This window comes from Ptychodera flava, chromosome 19 (assembly GCF_041260155.1).
Source record: "Ptychodera flava strain L36383 chromosome 19, AS_Pfla_20210202, whole genome shotgun sequence".
NCBI lineage: Eukaryota > Metazoa > Hemichordata > Enteropneusta > Ptychoderidae > Ptychodera > Ptychodera flava.
The window spans coordinates 20,600,535-20,623,571 of record NC_091946.1 but is presented as its reverse complement, the minus strand read 5'-3'; the positions used below and the strand labels follow the sequence as shown (position 1 = coordinate 20,623,571).

Genomic DNA, 23,037 nt, shown 5'->3' with positions numbered 1-23,037 from the left:
TCTTTGCTCTCTCCTTTTGTGTAATACACGGGAGTATCGAATGTTGTTTAATTTTATTCTGGTTCAACGACCGGCGGTTGCCATGTTCAAATCACACCACAACCTCAGCAGTGAGAAACATCCAGAACTGACATTTCATCGTCGCATTTGTCAACTCTTCAAGGACCTTGCGTTGGTAGGCAGGAAATAATGGACACTCCATTTCCTATGGTCAGCCCTCTTTAGTATTGGCAGTGTTGAAGTTCGTTCTCTATTCATGACGAACAATACAATGCCCCCTCTGTCGTCGGAACTGGAATAAATGAACTAATCTGTTGTTGTTGTTGGCATTTCATTCAGGTAGATGGAAGGCGTCAACATCCATCTCATGTCAGAAGAGATTTTGTCCCGTTACCACGCCCTCTGTCGGCAGAATAAATTAGCTTGGCAGGAATCCAGCTTAAACCTGTCGATATGCAATGGGCACCTTTCCGCCTGAGGCCAAATCAATACTTTTAGTTGGCAATAAATAGTTAGGTAAACGGAACGCTTTGCATAATGAGAACCCCTACCCCCAGTGGAGAAAATACTCGAGCGTTTTACACCGCTTCTCGATTGACTGTTGAAAGGAATAGCGCAGTGTATATCCCGACTGATTTTCACTGCGTGATTACTAGTGATCGTTTCACGAAATTTAAAAACGGTCAATCAAGTTTAAGACAGATAAATATTGTCTATGGATAAGTCAGCGAAGTAAAGGGTATCTTCGATAAACACTGCAGTGTTGCCATGTACCCTATGACCAGAACACTCGTCAGGACATACATGATTGGGGGCGGCAGGTACCAGCACAGCCATTCCTCAACTGGAAAAGGACGTTGATACAAACCTCTTGTAATTTAGTTCCTCTATGACCGCAGGTTGAGAACTTAAATGTCCATCGCACACAAAAAAAGTTGCTAAGTACGTGTAACTCAAGACCTTCAAGAAACGGTGACAATGCTGGTTCGTTTAACTGTTTATAAGGCATTGCGTCTGCGGGGGGGGGGGGGGGATAAGATTGCCCTTCTTGTAACTTTTTCAATTCTTTGTACAAAAGTGTATAACTAGCCGATAATCAAAGTTTATGCTTTGCTGTGACTATCCAAACTCGCACTGTACAGCGCCACCAACGTGTGCCGACACCTTGACACCAAAGATTCTGTGCAAGAGTCGGCGGAATGTACGTGTTACGTAACTTTTCCAAGAACGATTTAGAAAGAAACTTCTCGAAATGTGTAATAATTATAAAATTCATTCAGTAACACTTCATTATTATGTTTCTGATAAATTGAAGGAAAAGTAAAACAACCTAACTTTTATTCCACATATTTCATTGGTGATCACATTTTCCAAGCTCCGTTTTTGTTTGTGTCATTGCACATAGTAATCACATTTTTTCGATAATTGTTATTATTTTATATTTACTTCTGTCAACCATGTGATTATCCCGCAGCACTTGAGATCGATGCAATATTGGAGACCTTCGGAGAATACTTCTTCACGTTCTGTCAGCGCTCGGGATACGACGAGATGTTGCGAACTCTCGGCAGCAATCTTCGCAGTTTCCTGGAGAACCTCGACTCTCTGCACAGCTACTTGAGTTTTTCCTACAAAAACATGGACGCGCCTTCGTTTCGGTGCGAACGGGGAGAAGACGATACCTTGATTCTTCATTACTATTCTAGCAGGAAAGGCTTTCATCCCATAGTGGTTGGTAAGGCCCCGGATGTGTACGCCCCCAGTTATCCCACAATGCACCTGTACGGCTTATCAATGATTTCCGGTTCGGTTTCCATGCTTTCACTCTCCAGCTCTAGTCTGCACTATTACTCTGCTTGCATATCTATCTGTTGTCATAAACAATACTAAAAATCATCTTTCTTAGAGTTCAATCGCAATTGGAACCCACAACAGGAAGTCTGATATTTTGAGGTGCATTGTGGGTCAACTGAAAACCACTATGGATTTTCGATGGGTATCGGTGAGGGTGGAATCTGCTCATGCATTTTTCTTGCGACTGATATTTGCAATATCTCATTTATTACAACATTTAAAACTGCATTTGCATGGACATCAGACTAACATAGTGATTTCTAACAAGAGTTCTGCCCTCCTTGCTCTCTTTGAGGCTATCGCACGATATCAACAATCAGGTCAAAAAATGAGCGCGCCAACATAGTCAGCACATTCTATTTTTAGAAGTTTCATTTATGGACTTGTTTCAAAAATGTGGAAACATTGCCTTATTATCACGGATTCGCAAAAGAAATCTAATTCCCACCATACAAACATTTTTTGTTTTCCAAACCAAGCGCCATAAGCTATTTAAACCTATGCGTAGATCCGCTCATATTTGTCCCCATTGGCTAAGTATTAGAGCCTTACAGATGGGCTGCATTCGTAACCGTTCGTTTGATTTTAGGCTTACCAGATCCATCATTCCGTCACGCTGAATTCTGTGCGTTCATAGTCGTGCCCTAACCTATATTGTCCAAACTCATTGCATGAACAACATGATGTCCTATTGTGTGCTCGTGCATGTCACTTATAGTTTCGCTACAAAGCGGCCATTTCGATTTGATTGCCAACAAATCTTGAATCATTGCCCTTAAATGCCCTCGACCAATTATGTTCAACTTTGCTTCGAAAAACAAGACCAAACATGCACGCCACTTTGCTTAACATTGCCATCACGCACTGGCGCAACGCTGTAATATGTGCTTCAACCTTCCAAGTGCCTGGAACCCTCACACGTACGCGTCGGTACTGACATTTTGATGTCATCTAGCATGTATAATTCCCTGAAATTAATAAAATCTACAATGACATAACATCAGTACACACTTCTTACCTTGATTGCTACACGTGAGGGTCTATTTAACGAGACATTCATTTATTATTATTCGTTTACTAACCTTGTCTGCACCAATCATTGCGTAGATGATCTCAAATTCGGCACCAGAAACAGAATAATCGAACATGGCTTGTTTTTGCAGTTGAACCATTTAATTACTTATTTTCTAATCAACAACTCAGAACCTTCAACACTGCCGCTTCATAAACTGTGTCTAGCGAACATCTACATAGCAATCTAAACTGTGTTTTGTTCTCACGACTTTTCAAATTTCCCGTCATGCGATTCGACATCCGGGCTATGCTCATTTTGACCTCTATAAACCAGTTAACCTCCTAAGCCACCCGGTACCCATATATCATACCCTTCATCCTTTCTTCCCCCAATGTACCCCCCACCCCATACGTCTACCTTCCAGTCACGCCTGTTTCACCATAGCCATAGCTTTGATAGTACCTATATGTCGGAAATTTAAATCGGTTGGACCATTTTGGTTTGACAATATTTCTGTCGTGTAGGTATTATCAGAGCGGTTGCTAAGGAATTCTTTGAGAGTGAGGTCAAGATGCAAATCATAAACCAGTCGTACGAAAACGAAAGAAACGGCAAGAAGGAACACGTGGTGTTTTCGATATTACAGAGGAAAATCGACACAACGCAACTGGATGAAGGGCCACCAAAGTTCGTGGCGCAGACGAGGAAACACAGCGAACCCTTCCTCAACAAGCAGGTGAGAAATCCATACACGTTTTACACATTCAAGGCTGAAGACAACTCTGCTTTGCTTTGATACAATAGAACTGTAAACGACGCTAACGTAAATACAGTAATCACATGATGTTACTATTCTTGGTCTGACTAATAGGGGTGGCGGCCCCGGGCCGGTCACCCAAGATTTATAACAAATGTGGCCAACACCACTTTCGTCCATTTTTTCGAGCAAATTCTTTTGAAAGTTTGATAAGGGGAAATGGTTCGGTAAAAGGGATACAGTCGACGGAACTGTGCTCAAAGGGACCCATACGACCAATGTAAACACTGTATCCACGGCACGATGATGATTGATGAAAGTTAAAACATGTCTGTTATAAGCTACATCGTACAAATTTAAATGTTGCAGCTATGATGATGAAGTGCATCTAGATATCGTGTAGGGAATACATTGTTTGTAAACAAGAAACACAGGCGCAGTTCCGACGACTGTACCCCCTTTGAGTGGATAACCATTTCACTCCTAGTTGTCATAAGAGGGGAAATATTTGTCGTTCTGCTTCTGGTAGATTTAGTTTTGTCCATGTTTGTGTGTTCTCCAGGACAAAGTTGCTGATAATCCTTCACATTTTGATTTGACATTAATCAGTTACCAAACCACCCCTTCTCTAGCAGCACTGTTCACGAAAGTAATTTATAGTGTATCATACATGTACGTAACTTTTACATGTTGGTGGTTGAATGGTTGGATGCTTGTAGTGTGTATAATTATCCACTAGGCCGCCGGGCTACCTATCTGTCTGTGAGCCTCTCCATATGTCTGTCTATATGTCCTGTCACCCAGTCTAGATTATTGTCAATATTTATTGTTGTGACAGAATCGTCATAGCTACATTCTGGTGCGTAAAATCTTTTTTTCCTGATAAAAATTGTTTTCCCAATAAGGATGTCGAGGACGAACTGATAGAGCTCGACATGGAAGAGCCAGTGGAGGTAGGAATTCATGTAAAAACACGCATGCTCCGCTGATGTCGTCAGGTCGAGTTGAAAGGTCGTAGTATATTATTTAATGCATGATACTAGTAGTTGTCGGCTCTTTGTTACTCATCGAATGTAAACATGTGATGTGCCTTAATGGTTCTACTCCGGAATAAAAGGACGCGATGCGTACGCCGTTCTACATACTCAGTACGCCCAAATAATCACGTGATGCCGGTACAAACAAACCCACATGTGTACTGAACGCGTATGGAAATACACGTACGTCTGTGCGCGTTTGCGCACATGGCTTTGTTTGTACCGTGGTCGATTCGAATTCCGGGATGTGCCTTAATTAGTGAACAGCTCGGTCAGATCCGATAATGCATGTACATGTACGTGGTGTTTAAAAATAAAGCGTCATGTCGTCTGCGCATTTTTGGTAAGTTTGTGTCGCACTCATGTCGTCAATCTACGTACTTACTGGGTTCAGTGAGTTTTCAATTGCCATTTATCTGCGCAATATATCTCCGTTCTGGCTGTTACACAGCTTTTCGCGAAAGCAAATACTGGCAAGCGCGTGTTCTTTCACAGGGCAGATTCAAAGTTTGCGTTCTGTTCCAATGTATCATCGTGGAGGGGAATGGCAGACGACGCAACTTTTGCCATCACTGGGCGGGAAAGCTGTTTTTCTTTTACTCTGTGGAAAAACTCTGAAAAAGCGTAGTGGAAGTACAGGCAGTAGAATTCGATATTACCCGGCAGTTGCCTATTGCAAGTTGCAGGGAAGCTGTTGGAGCGTATGTAATGAGGAGAGAGCCAATTATGAGTTTTCCTAGTTGGAAGTGACAAAAATAGTTGGCGGGAAGGGAAATGTGTGAAATATAATGGCGGGAAGGCACTAGCAAATAGCTTTCATTTTTTAAATAAACTTTAGTATATTTTACATTGTGAAAAAGTTTTTTGTTACAATTTCTTGAATAGTTGGTTGCCGCTGTATATTTCACATTTGAACGTAACTCCATAATCTCTTTTAGGATGTGGACCAAGTCATGAAGAACTTGGAAAATATGAAAGATCAAGGCATACCGCTCGGGAAACGCAAATCTATAGCTCAGATCAGGTCGCTGGTGGCGCTTTCCAGTCTATACCACACATTTACGCCGTCCTATCCGAACAAGTTCTGGATGAATCAGAAGATATTTTGCGACAACTTCCCGTTTCACGTCGTCTTCGACAAAGATCTCAAGGTCAAGCAGTCGGGATTCCACATTCAGAGAATCATGCCACGCATTCGGAACTTCGACACCAAATTGACCATGTTTTTCAATCTTATTCATCCTCAAATTGACTTGACATTGGATAGCATCTCCAAATTCATAAACCAGCTGTTTATTCTGGAGACAAAGAAGTCGATGGTTGGACCCGAGTGGGAAGGACGACCAATGTTGCAACTTCGAGGTAGGTGGTCGACGATGATTGGTTTTTGAATTCAAATTTTGAAGTCTGATTTTTAGTACAGATCTCGACGGTTTCCACTGTGCCACAAAGAGGAAAAACCTTCACGTTCGAAAGGTCGGTCATTCCCGTCTCGTTGATGTGGGACAAGTTTTTACTTTCGTAGTTTGTCGACTGTGCGAACAGTTTTGGGTTTTTGATTTCGGATATGCACTACAATCGAGTAGGTTACTTAAGTGCACCTTGAAAAAAGTCTAGAAGTTTACATTGACGCATCGAAGAAATACAAAGGCCTTAGCGAGAAAAGAAGTTCGTAATTGCATTTATTGAAATTGCCACCCTAAAATCTCGAATTTACAGACACAGCGGCCAGTGAGTACCATTGGGTTTCATGGTATACCGTGTTTCTTACAGTGAAGTCCCGTGACATCTTTTATTTCCAATAAATCATCTATAAATTAAAGATCTACAAGCTCGCCATTTTGCATTGACTGAAAACGAAGAAACGCTTTGGTCTCTACTATATGTAAATTTCATAATCATTTGAAAAAATCAGAGTGAGGTTGTCCCTGGACAGCTGTATAATGTTTTTTTTTCCCGAAGGAACACTGATAACTGTTACACTTCTTCCTTGAGCCTGCTTCACTCAAGAGAGAGTGCTTTCCACCTATCTGACATTTACGAACATGTTTCAGTCAGAATGATGAAAATCAAAGTGAACATCCCGATGTATCTGAACATAATGTCAGTATTTCTCCATAGCAAAATGGGAGAGGGAAAGAAAAATTGAATCTTGTAATGGTTACAAGTTGGACAAATGCAAAATGAGCAGACTGTAATGGACCCCGCGATAGCAACAAAATTGAAAGAATGGTGTACTGCTGGTTTTTGATTTAATGTAGATCGCACCCCGGAGACACATATTCGGACTCTCAAACTTTTACAATTTTTTTCTGATCTACCACTTTTGGGGGCTCATTTTTAAGCTCTTGGAGAAAGAAAAACTTTCACCGGCTAAGTTTTTCGAAAATAGAAAATTTTATTTTTTCTTCATAGAGTTAACACAGGGATGGCGGCCATTTTGAATTTCGAATATCGGGAAATCTTGGGTAATTTGTTTCTCTAGTACTAAATTTCCACGGTGACCCCTGATTTTTGTTCTTGATTTTGAAAGAGAACGGTTTAAAGATTCCTAAAGGAAAGTTTGAGCAAAAGTTTAAGTCTTTCACTTTACTTTCGAGGCGCATGCCACCTTAAGTAGTCAAATAACGTTTGCTGAAATAAAATTCCTCACCTTCAACCAGGTCAAATGGTTTGGATGGAAGAGTTCGAGTGCATGGTCTACCTCTGTTCGCCTCGACTAGCCAGTTTGAAAGAAATGGAAGACAGGGGCCTTCACCTCTCGGACATCCCGCTGCACGACGTCACGCGAGACTTGATCCTCTTCAACCAGCAGAGGTTGGCCGAAATAGAGCTCGGCAAGCAACTGGAGATGAAAAAGGAGGAGCTTCGCAAGGCGATGGCAGACTTAGAGGCCGAGAAAGCAAAGACAGATATGTTGCTGCATTCGATGTTGCCGCGACAAGTGGCGGACCAACTTCGGGAAGGCAAGAGAGTTGAAGCAGGTAACTTCCAAATCAGCTCGATGACAGATTTCGAAACCAAGATAATTCTTTATTTTCAATTTTGACTCGCGACATATTTAAGATGTTAACTATCTAGCTTACAGTGGTAATTGACAAATGTCAAAAATCATTGGTTCTACCGAATTATTCGAGTATTTCTTGTTGTTACAATGGTAGAATGCGCCCTTGGGTCAGAAGTTCGGAATCTCAAATTTGTTCAATACTTTCAAGTTGCTGGTATACCGCTTGTAGGGCCTCATTTTAAAGCTCTTGGAATAAGGCAAATTTTCACGTCTTCATCTTTGAAAATCAAAATTGTTTATTTTCCCCATAGAGTTAACACAGGGATGGCGGCCATTTTGAATTTCAAATATCGGTAGATGTTAGGTAATTTGTTTCTCTAGTACCAAACTTTGCACGACTCGATGACTCCTGATTTTTATTATGGATTTAGTAAGAAAATAGTTGACAGTTTCATCGATGAAAGTTTCAGCAAAACTTTAAGTCTTTCTTTTTCGAGGCATATGGTACCTTAACAAGTTAAAAACAAAATGGAGGTCAGAACAAAATACCCTTCCACTTTCTTCCTCTTCCGTTTCTCGCACAGCATTTGCCTTTAAGATAAACAGCTAACGGTCTGTTGTCATGGTTTCACCGTTTCCCCTTTCTTACAGGAGAATATGCAGAGGTCACGATTCTTTTCAGTGACATCGTGTCCTTCACGACGATCTGCTCTCAGTCAAAGCCAATTGACATTGTCAATATGCTGAATAGCCTCTATGTCCGATTTGACAAACTCACAAGCGTGCATGATGTATATAAGGTGAGCCGGAAATCCATTGTAGTTGGTGACATACAAACGTGCGCCGTTGCTGGATTCCAAAAAACATACTAAATACATAAAACACAAGTGGTGTAGAGGCTGTGATACAGTGTCACAATGAAACCGCCATGATTGAGGTAAAACCTGTCTAAACCGAACCCTACAGGGAACAGGGAACCCTACAGAGATAATTGTTCGGTTTGGAGAGGTGTTCGGTTTATAGAGGTCCTTTTAACATATAGTTCTATTGGAGTGGGACTGGGAAAAGGGTGTACATGGGAAAACAAATGCAACATTTATTTTTGTTCTAGACATTTAAAAAGACAAAATACCTGACTGGCTTGTTAGGTCAGAAGTCAGTTGAAAAGTTAATAGCTCAAGGGTATGGTAAGTATTGCTAATTTGACGCTACCCACATCTATTCGAAAGATGCTACACAATCGCTTTCCTAAAGCTGTCTTCTGAATGTCTGTATACCCAAGGTTGAGACGATAGGTGATGCCTACATGGTCGTAGGCGGGCTCCCAGTTCCAGTGAAAACGCACACGGAGAGAATTGCAAACATGGCTCTGGGCATGATTATTACGTCAGTTGAGGTCAGTTCGCCGGTCACAGGAGAACCAATAGGGGTAAGTATTCACTTGTCATTGTGTATTATTACAAACGGGTCTCCTGTTTACTATTTTCTGTCTCACAATTTGGTGAATGGTCCGTGCTGATAGTTGTATCGAAATGCCAACACGGCGAAGTTGCCCCTGGTTTACGAATAGCAAATATTTATTACATCGACCTCATCAGCTATAATAATGATATTTCCCCTATATCAACAAGATTCGCGTTTGCAAAGCATCGATGTCGTTCACCGTCTTCATGTAAGCTTATCGTTCTCTTCCTCTCTAACAGATCCGAGTTGGCATTCATTCCGGTCCTGCCCTGGCGGGCGTTGTGGGCGAGAAGATGCCAAGGTATTGTCTCTTCGGCGACTCGGTGAACACGGCATCTCGGATGGAAAGTCACGGAGAACCAAGTAAAATTCACCTGAGTTCCGCAGCATACAGGTAATGTCACATTGCCTTTCCTCAGTTGTGATTCTAATATTTTTTCTTTTCTCAAATGTTGACTGCCTATATCCTCAAAAGATAATTCATTTTGTTACTTACTTGGTACCAGCCCAAAGTGTTGAAAGTCTGTCTGTATATTCTAACGCTCAGACAACTACAAGAAGTTGTCTGTCATAACGTTCAGGTCATCACCGATGAGGGCGTGCGAGCAATAGGGCACCTAAATATTATGCCGCCTATCAGTAAATACGTTTTGAACAATTGTCTCTCGGTCGTCTTAAATTTTTTGCAGTGTCAGTGTTCGCAGGATTAAACTTTAAGGGTCAGGGGGTTTCTGTTGGACGGATGAACGAATGGATGATTAAAAGCTAACTAACTTTTGATTTCTTAAAAATGAGTCCGCGAAGACTTTAGATGATACTCAGTGAGCTTCAAACGAGCCCCCTCAAGCGGTAGACCAAGAAGACCTTGTAGAGGTTCGAGAGTCCGCACATCTGTCCCCAAGACGCATTCTACCTTAATAACACGCAAATTGATTGTAACCGACTACGATTATCCGTTTATCCGACAGGAACATACACGACAAGGGTTTCCGCATCGTGGAGAGGGGAGAAATTATCGTCAAGGGCAAAGGATCCATGACCACGTACTTTCTCGAAGGAAACGATAACGCAACAGTGGACGAGATCTTGGGACGAGGAATACAGAGGTCAGGTGACTCTAGATCTGGGAATTATCGGAACAGATCTGAAAAGACGGACACGATGAAATACTCGCCCACAAAGGAAGTAAACGGTATGTACAGTAATGGTTAGAGGCCCGTTTAGCTGACCCTCCCTTCTGATGCTAGCGTTTGCGCTCATGCGGTGGCGCTGTTCCGTGTAGGTCGGCCGACCCAATAGTCTCCATTTGCTGCTTCATCATTATTCCGTTTACTCGGGCATTGACGTTGAATTTTGAAGACGACTGAACAAAACCTGAAAAATACTGTAGCCCTTGCCGATTTTTCAAAAACAATCTGTAATTGACCTGAAAACGAAAAAGTGTGCGACTCAAAATCTGTCGCACTCTGTAGTCCGATCTTGGAGAGCTAAAAAGCAATGTCCAGAATCTGACCTCTCCTTGAATTTTTATGATCCATCTCCTCTGACGTCAAAACATATCTGTCCCTACAGGTGGAGGCGGCAATTACCAAAATCAAGAGGCCGTTATACCTATGTATTACCCTGACAACGAAAACAGGCGGCAGGGAGAAGATGAACGCGCCAAGCCGGTCTTCACGAATCCGGCGGGAGAGGGAGACAGCTCCTCAGGTATCTTGAAAACGAATCACAATTAGAAAATTGGCAGAGGACGTGCAGTTGCTATTATTTACATGCTTTTGGGTGTTCAGAACGTGCTACACAATCGATGATTTTTGTTTGCCGGGTAACGTAGGAAGCTTGCTTTAATATTTGAGGCATCGGTAGACTGAAAGTGCCGTCGCTCGAGGGCGCTCTCAACGCTCACCGTAGAGAGCGCCCTCGAGCGACGGATCTTTCAGTCTGAGACAGCAGGTGAAGTTCCAATGAATCGCTTCAAGGAGTAATGATTAGATTTTGCCTCTTTGCAGCTGAAAGCGACACCTTGTACCAACGCCAGCATACACAGGGTGAGCAATTTATGCAATGGCATGAGCATGTCCCAAGTTTGTCTGTGTCATGTTTTAAATACTTAAAAAATAATGATATGTTGTAACGCATGAATATCCCTTGTGCATGTCCTTTCCTTTGTCTAAGCGGCCGCTGGTGGCGCTGGCGGGATAATTATCGGGAACGTTAAGGCCAAGCAACGAACAAGCAGAAAATAAATGAAAATGTAAGTCGTAATGACGGGGTAGTATAAAAATAATGTTGAGGTCTTTCTTCAACTCTCTATCTCCTTTCCTTCAGGGCCAACGTTTTCTGTATAGTCCCATAACAAATAGTCAAATTCACTATCTATTTTGTCTATTGATATCACATGTAATCCCTGAAAAATTGAACTGCCCCGCTGTATTTAATAATTAAAGTATTTCCTTCTACCTGTAAATTCACACATACATTTAGCAATAAGTCGCTTGTCTCATTACCTCTATACATTTGCTGTCATTAAATTTAAAGTTTAATGTAAGTCTTGCATAATTTAACGTGGGCATGCTGGTTCACTCCTCGTCGTTTATTCGCTTCATTAACTTCGACTATTTTTGCATCACATTTACGTAGCTTTCCGCTTGCGGGGCACAAGGTCACATCTTTCCGAGTTCGGACGACTTGTAGTCGTTGGCCGAGCTCCAAGTAACGACAGGTGGAATTCAGACTATGTGTTTTGTTATAAAAAATATATTGGAACTCCGCAACCACACAAAAATGATACTTTACTCCATAGTTCTGAAAAAAGCGGATTATGGGAACCAGGCAGCTTGTTAGTATAGAATTTCGCACAAACAATGTATGACTTTATCCACTATATCTTGTTCCAGAAGTGATGTGTACATTGCATGGGATTATTTTCAGATAATAAACAAGTTTGAAGTACTACACACCCCAAAAATCGAAACTTCGAATCTTTCACGGTTCTATTGTCCTCAAACGGTATTGTTTTATTGTCAATAATAAATTTACGGAATCAGTCACAGAGCAATGTATGCCTAGGAGAATCAATTTATCCAGAGCATACACAAATTTTAATTTAAAGCGGTTGTTGTCGCAATGTAATGTATTCCGTATAAGTACTACACCTTTCAGTGTGTGTATTCGACAGTACAGGGTGACAAATCCCCTTTCCTGCGAACGGTATAGTGTCAACGCACCATGCTCACATCTATAGATACACCAGAACTACGGCAAATATCACAAAAGTTGAGGGGAAATCTTTCCCTTCAACACGGAATGATGGTGACTCATGGAAGATTTAGTATAGATTTGTGAAATGAGATTGTTTCTTCAGAAGACTAGCTCGAGGATGTTTTGTACTCTAACACAGGCCAGCGATCCTATCAGACCAACGAATAAAAGAAATACAAAATCCCGAAAGAAAAATACTTTGTGGCAATCTTTGAAGTAGTGACATATATTGTGTGAGAGGCTGCGGTAAATTTGCGTACCTGAAGAAAAGTGGGTCAAATCTTCTTCACAAAGAAAACCGGATGTTCATAGCGAACACCTCCATATCTTAGGACTGCATCAGTTTTGTTAAATTGACAATATGTGTTCCCATTATTGTTCAGTCTTGTTGGTAAATTTTGCGGAATGCTCATTAAACAGAACCATGAATTTTACTGAATGTTCCCCCCTTTTCGGTGCCTGGCTGACAGGTACATGTAGAGATTATAACGTCCCTAATAATGAAACAGCATGCATAATTAATTTGCATATGTCTTGATCTGTTTCCAGGGAAACCAACGGCGAATGGAGTGAGTGGACAAGGGTACCATCATCCACAAGGCGGCAATAACTCTAAAACATGTATCGTTCTCTAGTTGTTGACCAGTCCCAATAAAGCATGATTGGCACAAAACCTGAACAGATATTTTTTTATCCTTTGTAAATATCACTGATATCATTTACTGTGACGAGTTGAAGAGGAATTTCGGGACAGATGCACATGAGATCTCATGGACGGCGAATCCTACGAGAGCCTTTTTCTAATGCGAGAACAGACCTATAGACTTCGTCACGTGACATGAAATGTTCGCCTCTCCTGATTGGACGTGTTCGCGCACATCTCATTGTGTATGCAGATCCCAAAGATAGTACAAGCATTGTGATTCGTCAGTCCAAGGCTATATTTCAATTGAAGGTCAAGTCCATCAAGTTGAATTAGAGATGCAGGCTTCAATGAGTATTAAATCTGATTTTTAACTTTGCAAAATGTTCTCTTCCGGTACAGCTTTATAAGGAAATTGACATGAGAAACCAATTCAGCGCAAATTTGATGAAAACTTAATTCATATTCATTAGCTGTTCAATGTTGTTACGTTTAGAGCTTTTTGTTGCTGATTTTTGTTGTCAGGAACATACAACTCGGCCAAAATGGCAACGAAGATGTAATTTTTACCTTACTTACAAACTAATGTATTTCATGTACTTCATGATAGAGAATTTAATTCATGAAAATAGTATCCATAACTTTTCATTCCAGTGTTTCCTGCAGCATTGTAATTCTAAGTTCTTCTGCGTACATGTAGGTGCCGTGAGCAATCTTTCAAACTTATGCCTGACAAACAGAACAAACAAATAGCAACTTTCTACGGAAAACTTGTTTTCATGAGTTTCATTTAACCTGATTAACCAATGAGAAAGGCTCATACACTTCTTTGTATGTTGTGTGTAATGATACTAGCTTAAAAGTCGCCATAGCGCCCTCTAAATACTAAACCAGCAGCCCTTCTTATGAAGAGGGAATAATGGAATTTGATGCAAGACGTTTTTAGCTAAAATGGAAACTAACACACGTACAAATAGTGATTCTGCAAGTTAACTTTTTTTCTGGTGATTCACGATATTGCAATGGCACGGTTGGGGTAAAATGTATTCTTTGAATGCGAATTAAATTTCTTAAATTTGTGCACGCAAGGGATGTCACTTTTGAAACTAACACTTGCATTGCTGCTTATGTAGAGGTATTGAATGTATGACATCTTTAGATCTTGTTTATTTCCGCCTTTTAGACAAGGACTCGACAGGAAGGATAGTTTTTGTGTCTAGAAGACACACTTTTAGTTTATAGATCGTAGTAGGTCCCCTGGAAATTGAAACTGCTTCACAGGCCTTCGCTCGAGAGCGAGAATCGGTCATGCTTTTCAAGTGACATGCAAATTGTAAGACGGTCATCGCTTAAGAACCGCACAAATATTCACTTTTTAATGTCCTTAAACCTTTTTGTTGGATAGTCCAAATGAATAGAAAGCTTAGTGGAAAAGGCGCTTGTCGATAAGGTTTTACCGAAAGCATAGTACTTTTTGATATGAGTCACGTGATTGCCTTTACAGGTACCAGCTTCATAAGTCCGTCCCTAAGCGCAGTGCCCCAATTATTATGCACAGTTTTGCACAGCTAAGTATCGAATAGTATTTATACTTTCACGGACACTTGAAAATTATAAGCAGTATAGTCATGGTCACTTTGGATGTATATGAATTCGAGTTGGGTAATCATGTGTTAGAGAATTACTTTGGTGAAGTCTAATGTTCACGTAATGCGTTTTGCTTAATTCAGATTAATAACTTGTAGTTAGCCTTTTATGCGAAAAACTTAAAGATATTTGTAGTAATTCGGTTATTAACATGGTGCCTAAATTAAAGGGACCATAGCAGTACGTTATTTCTGCTATAATAATCGACAAAATGCATGCATTCATGAACTCGACCATTGACGACAAGCTGATAACTTGTCTGAACGCCGCATGCATGTTTCAACATACTCTGCGATGTGGAATAAAAACTCAAAAGACATGATAGGAATGTTGTTGTTAGTACTTGTAACTTTTGGCCAAGCAGAAAATCCCGACATGCGTCTCCTAGTTTGGCGCTCTTACAGCAATACGTGCAATCTCTGGATGAGGATATGTCGAACTCTGAGGTTGTGTCGTCATAAGCTGGTAGTTCAGATTGATGCGTTCATAAAGTTGAGAGGAATGTTCACAGTCTAACATTTTTTCAGGATTGATTAAAACCCGGAAGATTCTAATTGTCTATGACGTTTGTTGCATACACTTGTTGACCTCGCATTTTAATAAACTGTCTATTGAGATTATAGTACTTCCTCTCGGCTGGTACGCCAGATATTGTAAATATACCTGTATATGAGAGTTTTTCAATTTAGAACGTATTTCTTGAATGACGGTAAATATTGTATTCAAAGTTAATTATGTTGTTTACCATATCAATGTTTTTCAAAAATCAGTGAATTTTGAGACTGAAAAAATCCCTCTTTTCCCAATAAATACTTGAAAGAACAACCATCTTGTCATTTTGTATTTCGTACAAGAATTGACAGATTGGTACCATATGCTAACAGCCTTCAGAATATAGTGTCGTCATTTGCTTCCAATGATCTACTCCCCTCTATGAGATGATACTACTCACATAAGTAACTTTATTGTTGTCTGTCGTCTGCGCAAGAGGATTTTAACCATTTTGAAGAAAAACACGACCATGGATAAAAACTGATACTGAAAACCTACGTAGTTTCGTGAAACAAAACGCCAAACACATCAACTTATCAATTGGCTTTTGGTTTTATTTAAAGCTCGATGACATCATTTTCAAATTTCAAATTTACACATCAGATAAATACAACATTATGAAAGGACATGATTTTTAACGGTGGATTGTATGAACTTTTGCCTCGTTTCCTTTAAAACCTAGTAAAAACACTTGTTAGACAAAAATGTCTTTTGCCGGATGTGACGTCACGACATCTCTGCGTGCCTCGTTTTGGTTCTCATCATAGCGATACTGTATCACCACGCACTCGTCTTGAATCCCTTCGATCGTGTTTGTTTCGGCGTACCTTCGTAAAGAAGACGGACCTGTGGGTGAAGTGGGAAGGGCATCGAAGGTCAGAATTTCATGGGCATAACATTGAAAATTTAAATTCAAATGCAAACTAGTGTCGAGCTAGTCTGTTTGATGCAAGTGATAATTATTTTTACCCCAACAACGTTCCAGCAACGTCTGTCTTTTTAATGATGACGACCAAACGAGGAAGAGAACGCAAAATATACGGTGAAATGACTCGTTATTGAAGCACATTTTATATGTAAGTGAGTTGAACTGTTTAGTATCAAATGGGCAACTGACGCTAGAGTTTCGGAAAGGACAAGCTCGCTCTACCCAACTTTGCACACCTGTCTCTCATCTATGAGATACAACAAGTTCTTTTCGTAATCCAACGACAAATGTATCCTGCGCCATCTTCAATAATTATGGGAGAGGACTGAAAATACAACTTAACCAGCTCATGAAACCTGCTTTGGTAGGCTATAATTCCGGGTAACCTTGATTTAGAAAACTATTGGAATTGGACGAGACTGTTCTTACATACATTTAGGACATGGTCTGCATAGCGAGACGTTGACAAGCAGCTCAGAAACACTCAAAATTGTATCCTTAATCGTTTTTATACAGTTTGTACTGACTTAAATCTTGTTCTTGTGAAAATCGAAAATTTATAATATTTCCTCATAGACAATATAGATAAGGGGGCATGATTTTTGAATGTTTTCTATTAACCAAATTTCCCTTTCTTCCTTATTGAACAGAATGTGAGAAGTTACCTCTCCCAAGAAATAAAATAAGTCGTGGATTAAAATTTTCATTTCTAGTTTATTATCTTGAAATAGCAACGTGAAACTTAAGTAAAGCTCAAAATACCACAGCCTCTATCACTTATTCACTATCCAGTGATAGTTTTCTAAAGAAGATATATATCCCTCTGGTTGTAATATCCATTCCATAAAAGGAGATGAAGAGTAGAGATATGACTTCTTACTTCTAGATTAGAAACTTTTCTTGAATATGAATTGCAAAAAGGAATATCTTGATTTACTATCATATTCCCGCCATTCTAACAGCATTATTCAACTCTGGCTACAGTATATAATTATAGCGATTTTTCTGTGGTGCACTCAGCATCTAATTTTTTTTTTGAGAAGGTGCTTTTCTCAAAATGGCGATCTAGGTCTTGAAATACTGACAAGTTAGCTGTGCCTTCCATTATAATGCTAAAGATTGCATTATTGCATATTGACAACGTGACAATTCCACACCATGTACTATTGTTATCCGTTCCAGTACTGTAATCTTGTAGTCGATTGACTCAAACCCAGGCCCTCAGCTAGGAGGGGACAATTTTCCGATGAAAACAACAACAAAAACAACATACCAATTGACTCGAGATGTGATGATATCTTACCTCTTCAAGACTGTCCAGAAAATCGTAAATGTTTGCGACCATTTCTTCTGCCTCTTGATCGAGCCTACGTAGAAGTTCCAGAGATCCCATTGTGTCGTCTGCGCCTCGCTTTCGCCTCCAGGCGCTCATTTGAAAACTGTAAAAACGAAAACCCAGAAAAAATATAATAAATATTCGAAATTATGAAGATCATCGAGCCTTCATGAAAACATGAAAAGACGTAAGGATTTGTTGAACATGTTGTTCGATGTATACCTTTTCAAAAAATTTATCTATTAAGCTAGAATGCGCCTTATGCCCCGGGACACTTACTCGAACATCTACAATACTTTGCCGGTCTGCTAATTGTGTGTGGGGTGGGGGTGGGGGCTCAGTTTGAATCTTATAGAATAAAGTTTTCATAGGCTTTTCTTGTGAAAATCGAACATTTCATTTTTCACAATGCAGTTAACTCAGGGATGGCAGCCATTTTGGATTTCGAGTGTCGGTAAATATTGGGTAATTTGTTTCTCTGGGGTCAAACTTTGCACGGTGACCCCCCCCCCCGAGTTTTCATTTCAAAATGGAATAGCTTACAGTTCTTTACGGAAAGTTTGAGCAATAGGTAAAGACTTTCAAATTCGGGGCGCGTAGAGTTCGAATACGGTGAAATGGTAATCACTCTAAACGAGCCGATTCGTCGTATATTTCGTATATGGAATTTAGCGTCATTCTTTAATCGGGTATCATATTCATTAAATGGTAAACTTTTGGAGGTTTTCGGAAACCGATTGTATACGACAAAACCCCTGTGTTTTGTGTCCATATTTGCCACTGTTCATGGTAACATGTGTTCCCCGAATGAAGAAAACACATGACAAATAGAAAAATCGTTGGCTGATTAACTTTGACTTTTAACAATTCAACGTTTTATTCATAGTTTATATCGGTTTCCTTTACCCTACCCTACGACTCAGCGATGGAACAGCTTATCGAATGAGGGGCTACCGTTTTAAAGCAACACTCGTTTAAATTATGACGAAATTGACAAAAATCTTCTTTGTAAAAAACAGTAAGCTCTCAGAGCATTCAATCAATCACATTCACTGAAGCATTGGCCGATACTCTTTTACCAGATATAAAATGAAAATGCTCAGGTGTTTCAGTGTATATTGCAGTTGTGTGTAAATTGAAACTTTTGCCATATGTTCGCAACTTCATGTGTTGTGATCAACATCATAACAATATGTAACACAGATTAATTCTAAAGGTCATTAAGTATACAAATATGTAATTAGCTGAAATAAAAATACTAAATTGCTTTAACTGCTGTCATTGTATCACCACTCCATATAGCAAGTGTAATTGTCTTTGTCCAAGTCCTTCAAGCTATATATGCAAACTGTGAAAGCTCATTAGGTATAAAAATTATAAACTAGCTGACATGAAAATGTAAAATGTCTTTCCCTAATACAGCAAAATTGTCTCATCAATATAAATAGCAAGTTTCATAAACATTTTTAGAGTCCTTCCAGTCTTATATCCTTCATTGGAAAGGTTTCTTAATTATGCAAATTAATAGCATTAATTATAGAAAGTCATGGTTATGTAAATTTGCTAAACGCCTTTCATTGATATTTTACCATAGTTTCTTAAACGTACAAAGCAAGTTTCATCGACTTTGATCAAGTCATTCAAGACATATCATAATAAGAAACATTCGTTAAATATGCAAATTAGCTGGATGTCCTAAAATCTAATCCGATCTTTGGTAATAATATATCATAGTAACTTTGGTCAAGTCAATCAAGATATATATGCCAATGTTGAGTGTATTTGATGGAGGCCAGACGTCAGTCCCCCTTATTAGGAAAGTTCATAAACATGCAAATTAGTAATTAGCGGAAGTAAAATTGCTAAATGACTTCAATAATGCTACATCGTAGTATCTTCAATGTACGTAGCACGTTTTGTCTACTTCAGTTATGTCAATCCAGATGTATTTCTCTTATTAGGAAAGTACGTTGAGTACGCAAATTAGTAATTAGTTGTTCTAATAAATTTAAACCGACTTTTGGTTATCATAATTTCTTCAATGTACAGGGCAAGTTTTGTCAACTTTGATCATGTCAATCCAGATATATATCCCTAATTAGGAATGTTCGTGAAATATGTAAATTAAGAATTGGCTGAAGTAAAAATGCTCAATGACTATAACTTTGTATCTTTGTATCTTCACGGTTTTGTCAACTTTGGTCAAGTCAATAAAGATATATATATCCCTAATTAGAAAAGTCAATTAAATATACAAATTAGGAATTGATTGAAGTAAAATGCTTAATTAATAACTTTGCATAATCATAAAAGCAAAGTATGCCCAATATACATACCAATTTTCGTGGATTTTGATCGTATGTCTGTTTTTTTCTAAAAATCATTAATCATTTGAATGAACATAAAATATACAAGCCACACCCTCCAAAAACTAATCAGTTCTTGCCATTTTCAAACAAAATCTACATACCAGATTTTATTTTGGTCCGATAAGCTGTTCTTTAGATATCGCACCAACAGACAGACAAACAGACAGATAGACAGACAGACAGACAGACAGACAGACAGACAGATAAACAGACAGACAGACAGACAGACATCACTGCGACATTAGCTCACGTGTGTGAACACGCCATTTAAAAATGGAACCTTCAAGCGTACCGTAAAGGAACCCGGACATTCAACGAAACGAAACCGAAAATAGAGCAGCATTGTGGGAAATTACAGTCGTCAATTACTGTCATCAATGTCCTTTTGATACTGAAATTTCCACCTAGCATCAGTAGCTTTCAATTAAAGACAGCAGAGTTTGCTCCAAATTCTGGTAGTCAAAGTCGTTTAGTTCGCTTATATACTTTGTAAAGCAGCCTACAATTGGCGCCAATTCTTCATTATCCTCTTCTAATGTTAGATTCTAATGCCTATCGATTTTTGTACTACCTCGAGCTATAAATCTGATAAGCACTATATTCGCTTTGACTGATCAAAAGATATTGGTTCTGACACTTTTCGCAGAACCATTACGGGCAGTGAGTATGCAAACGTTTTGTCGCTGTCGGCCGTAACTGTGCCTTATCTGAAAAGTTCTGAAAAACATACCGCTCTGATTAAGCCAGAACCTCACGAAGGATAGGAAATCGCACATCTTTCTTTTAATATTGAATAAATTCATGAATACTCGAGTACCACGACACGCTGTCATAATCTAAGTGCGTGTCACCGTACTTTTTTGACATCTGTCTGTTCCGAGTTTGCACCAGACTCTCTGGAAGCCACAGTCGTTCAGTTCGCTTTGATACTTTGTAACGCGGCCAACTATTTGCGCGAATTCTTCATTATCCTCTTCTAATGTTGAATTCTAATGCCTGTCGATTTTCATTCTACCTCGAGCTATACATCTGATGAGCATTATATTCGCTTCGAATGATCAAAAGATAGCGGTTCTGATACTTTTCGCAGAAACATCATGGGGAGTAAGCATGCTAACTTTTTGTCGCCGTCGGCAGTAACTGCGCAAGCTCTGAAATACATACCGCTCTGATTCAGTAGGAACCCTACGAAGGATAGATATGCACACATGTTTCGCTTAATGTTCAGTAATTCATGAATACCTGAGTAACACGACACGCTGTCATAATCTGATTCTGTGTCATCATCTGTCTGTTCTTCGCGGTGAACTATTCTGTGACTTCACCGCGTTTCCCCTGTCTTTCGACAAAATGTGCCTTCTTTTTCAATTTTGCAACACAGCTATCGTTTCCTGATTTCTTAGTTTTATTTCTCAGACAATATTTGATATATAAGTCATTTTAATGAAGGTAGAGAGATCAGAAAAAAAATAGCCACCCCGTTCGATCCAAACATTGAGATCTGCTTGTTTTACAATCTCTAGCATGTATCAAAGATGTTGGATAACATTTTTGCAAATTTTCACCAAATACAAACAAACACAACTAAAACATGGGCAAAAACCACAGAGACACATGTAATAAAGAGCAACGGAAAAGACGGTTAAAGATGAGAAATCTTACCCTGGTGCTCGGCGTTTTTCTGGAAGCAAGATGGACGCTTTCTCTCTGGCCACTTCTGTACTCTTGGGGTCGATCTGTGATATGGTACCTAGGAATGACGTTATACTGTCCATAACTTCGGCCGCGTCCTGGTACATCTCAATTACTTTATTCACTCGGGTGTGAGTTCTCATATCGTCCGGGGCCTCCTCAACGGGCTTCGAGAGAGCCGCTGCGGCCATGAAGAGCAGACACGTGTATATCCTCCGGTCCATTACTTACAGCACCCGTTCTGAAACGGAAATTCGATAGAGCAACAACATAAAACGCGCTCCCCAATCGCGGCAACCAGCGAAAAACTCTACTTAATGTTGCGTCGCACTTAACCAGATTGTTTTATCAATTCTGGTTGGCTATTAGAAAAATGCAATACTCCCGTAAATCCTAGAGATTTATTTGTCATTGACTGAAGCTTTGTTGCGTGCACAACACATGTCATCTGTCAACTTGTTGACCGTCGATATTTCCACGGAAAACATGAAAAATTTAGCATCGCTGTGTCAGAAATCACACGGGTGCTCATCGAGTCGAGAGACCGCCGATATTTCATACTTAGAGTCAGGACAGAGCAAGCGTCACGCTAGAGCTGTTGTCAGGAAAAAGGATCAGTCGACGAAAAAAAGATGATTTAAACGTTATCAGAGGAAGCAAGTCAGAAGGGAAAAAGATATAAAGTTCGTGATGGAGGTCTTAAACTGTCCATGGGACTAGCAGAAGACCGGTCTTGCGATTGGATTCTTCGAGTGCTGGCTGAGTCAGCGGCCTTGTATCTCGTATCGTTTCTGTGCTCCACTGTATAGGGTTAACTCGTAACAGTGCACCATCCGAACCTATCACACAACATTAAACTATAGCTTATCCCCATGTTGCGAACAAATATCGATTGATGCACAAAAATGTCGCCGATGAATGAATTAAGGCTAAAGTTGTAAGAATATTTTAGAATATTACGATTGAAATTCTACCGGGAGTGTAAACTCGACTATATCGTTAAGACAACTTACCTTTCTAACGTTTAACTGGTACCGACACTGTAAAAATGATCCCAGCTCGCCAATTCCGAACAAAATCTTTGCGAATTATCCGTAAATTTTGTATACTGTGGAATACGATAGTGCCTTGTGAAGCAGTAAGTCCCCGGCCTTAAATAGAACCCAAGGGGCAAACAATACTATTTATATTAATATTAAAGAGAAATATCTGGGTTACACGAAAGAATCATATGTCAAATTCTACGCAAATATGTTTTTCATTACTTCAATATTGACAAGAGGGGGAGCCAGTGGGCCGCGTTGACTTCGACGACTATCGCGAGTTGTGAACAGCTGTGGTTGTGCTCACGATTGCCGATCGAGTTATTCATAAAACGGGTGAGCCCACTCAGTACCATGCCGCAACTAACACAAAATCGAACGCACTGATTGATGGCGTTTTTTTTGGCGCTCACTGAGAATTGACGCCGTGTT

The 23,037-nt window shown here is 39.8% G+C and overlaps 2 protein-coding genes across 9 annotated transcripts in view; one reads left to right on the top strand and one right to left on the bottom strand.

The window, feature by feature from the left end:
• Positions 1-15,510, top strand: part of LOC139118846 (guanylate cyclase soluble subunit beta-2-like) — a 79,406-nt gene extending 63,896 nt beyond the window's left edge. For 3 of the 8 annotated variants that reach the window (XM_070682352.1, XM_070682351.1, XM_070682350.1), the window contains exons 4-15: positions 1,475-1,735; positions 3,394-3,605; positions 4,532-4,579; positions 5,602-6,025; positions 7,327-7,647; positions 8,322-8,470; positions 8,953-9,099; positions 9,374-9,528; positions 10,103-10,326; positions 10,707-10,844; positions 11,144-11,182; positions 12,945-15,510. In XM_070682352.1, coding sequence (XP_070538453.1) covers positions 1,475-1,735; positions 3,394-3,605; positions 4,532-4,579; positions 5,602-6,025; positions 7,327-7,647; positions 8,322-8,470; positions 8,953-9,099; positions 9,374-9,528; positions 10,103-10,326; positions 10,707-10,844; positions 11,144-11,182; positions 12,945-13,030 — 2,204 coding nt within the window. In that variant the 3' untranslated portion in view covers positions 13,031-15,510. Of the gene's footprint in view, positions 1-1,474; positions 1,736-3,393; positions 3,606-4,531; positions 4,580-5,601; positions 6,026-7,326; positions 7,648-8,321; positions 8,471-8,952; positions 9,100-9,373; positions 9,529-10,102; positions 10,327-10,706; positions 10,845-11,143; positions 11,183-11,309; positions 11,389-12,944 lie in introns of all 8 variants that reach the window. The other 5 variants (XM_070682356.1, XM_070682358.1, XM_070682354.1 and 2 more) reach the window with 5 other exon arrangements.
• Positions 15,511-15,770: 260 nt separating this feature from the next.
• LOC139118848 (uncharacterized) lies at positions 15,771-22,706 on the bottom strand. The gene is made up of 4 exons (XM_070682359.1): positions 22,576-22,706; positions 21,533-21,803; positions 17,469-17,604; positions 15,771-16,083 (listed from the first exon to the last, which is right to left on the bottom strand). Exons 2-4 carry the CDS (start codon positions 21,784-21,786, stop codon positions 16,015-16,017), a joined length of 459 nt encoding a protein of 152 aa, XP_070538460.1. The 5' UTR covers positions 21,787-21,803; positions 22,576-22,706; the 3' UTR covers positions 15,771-16,014.
• Positions 22,707-23,037: the final 331 nt, after the last annotated feature.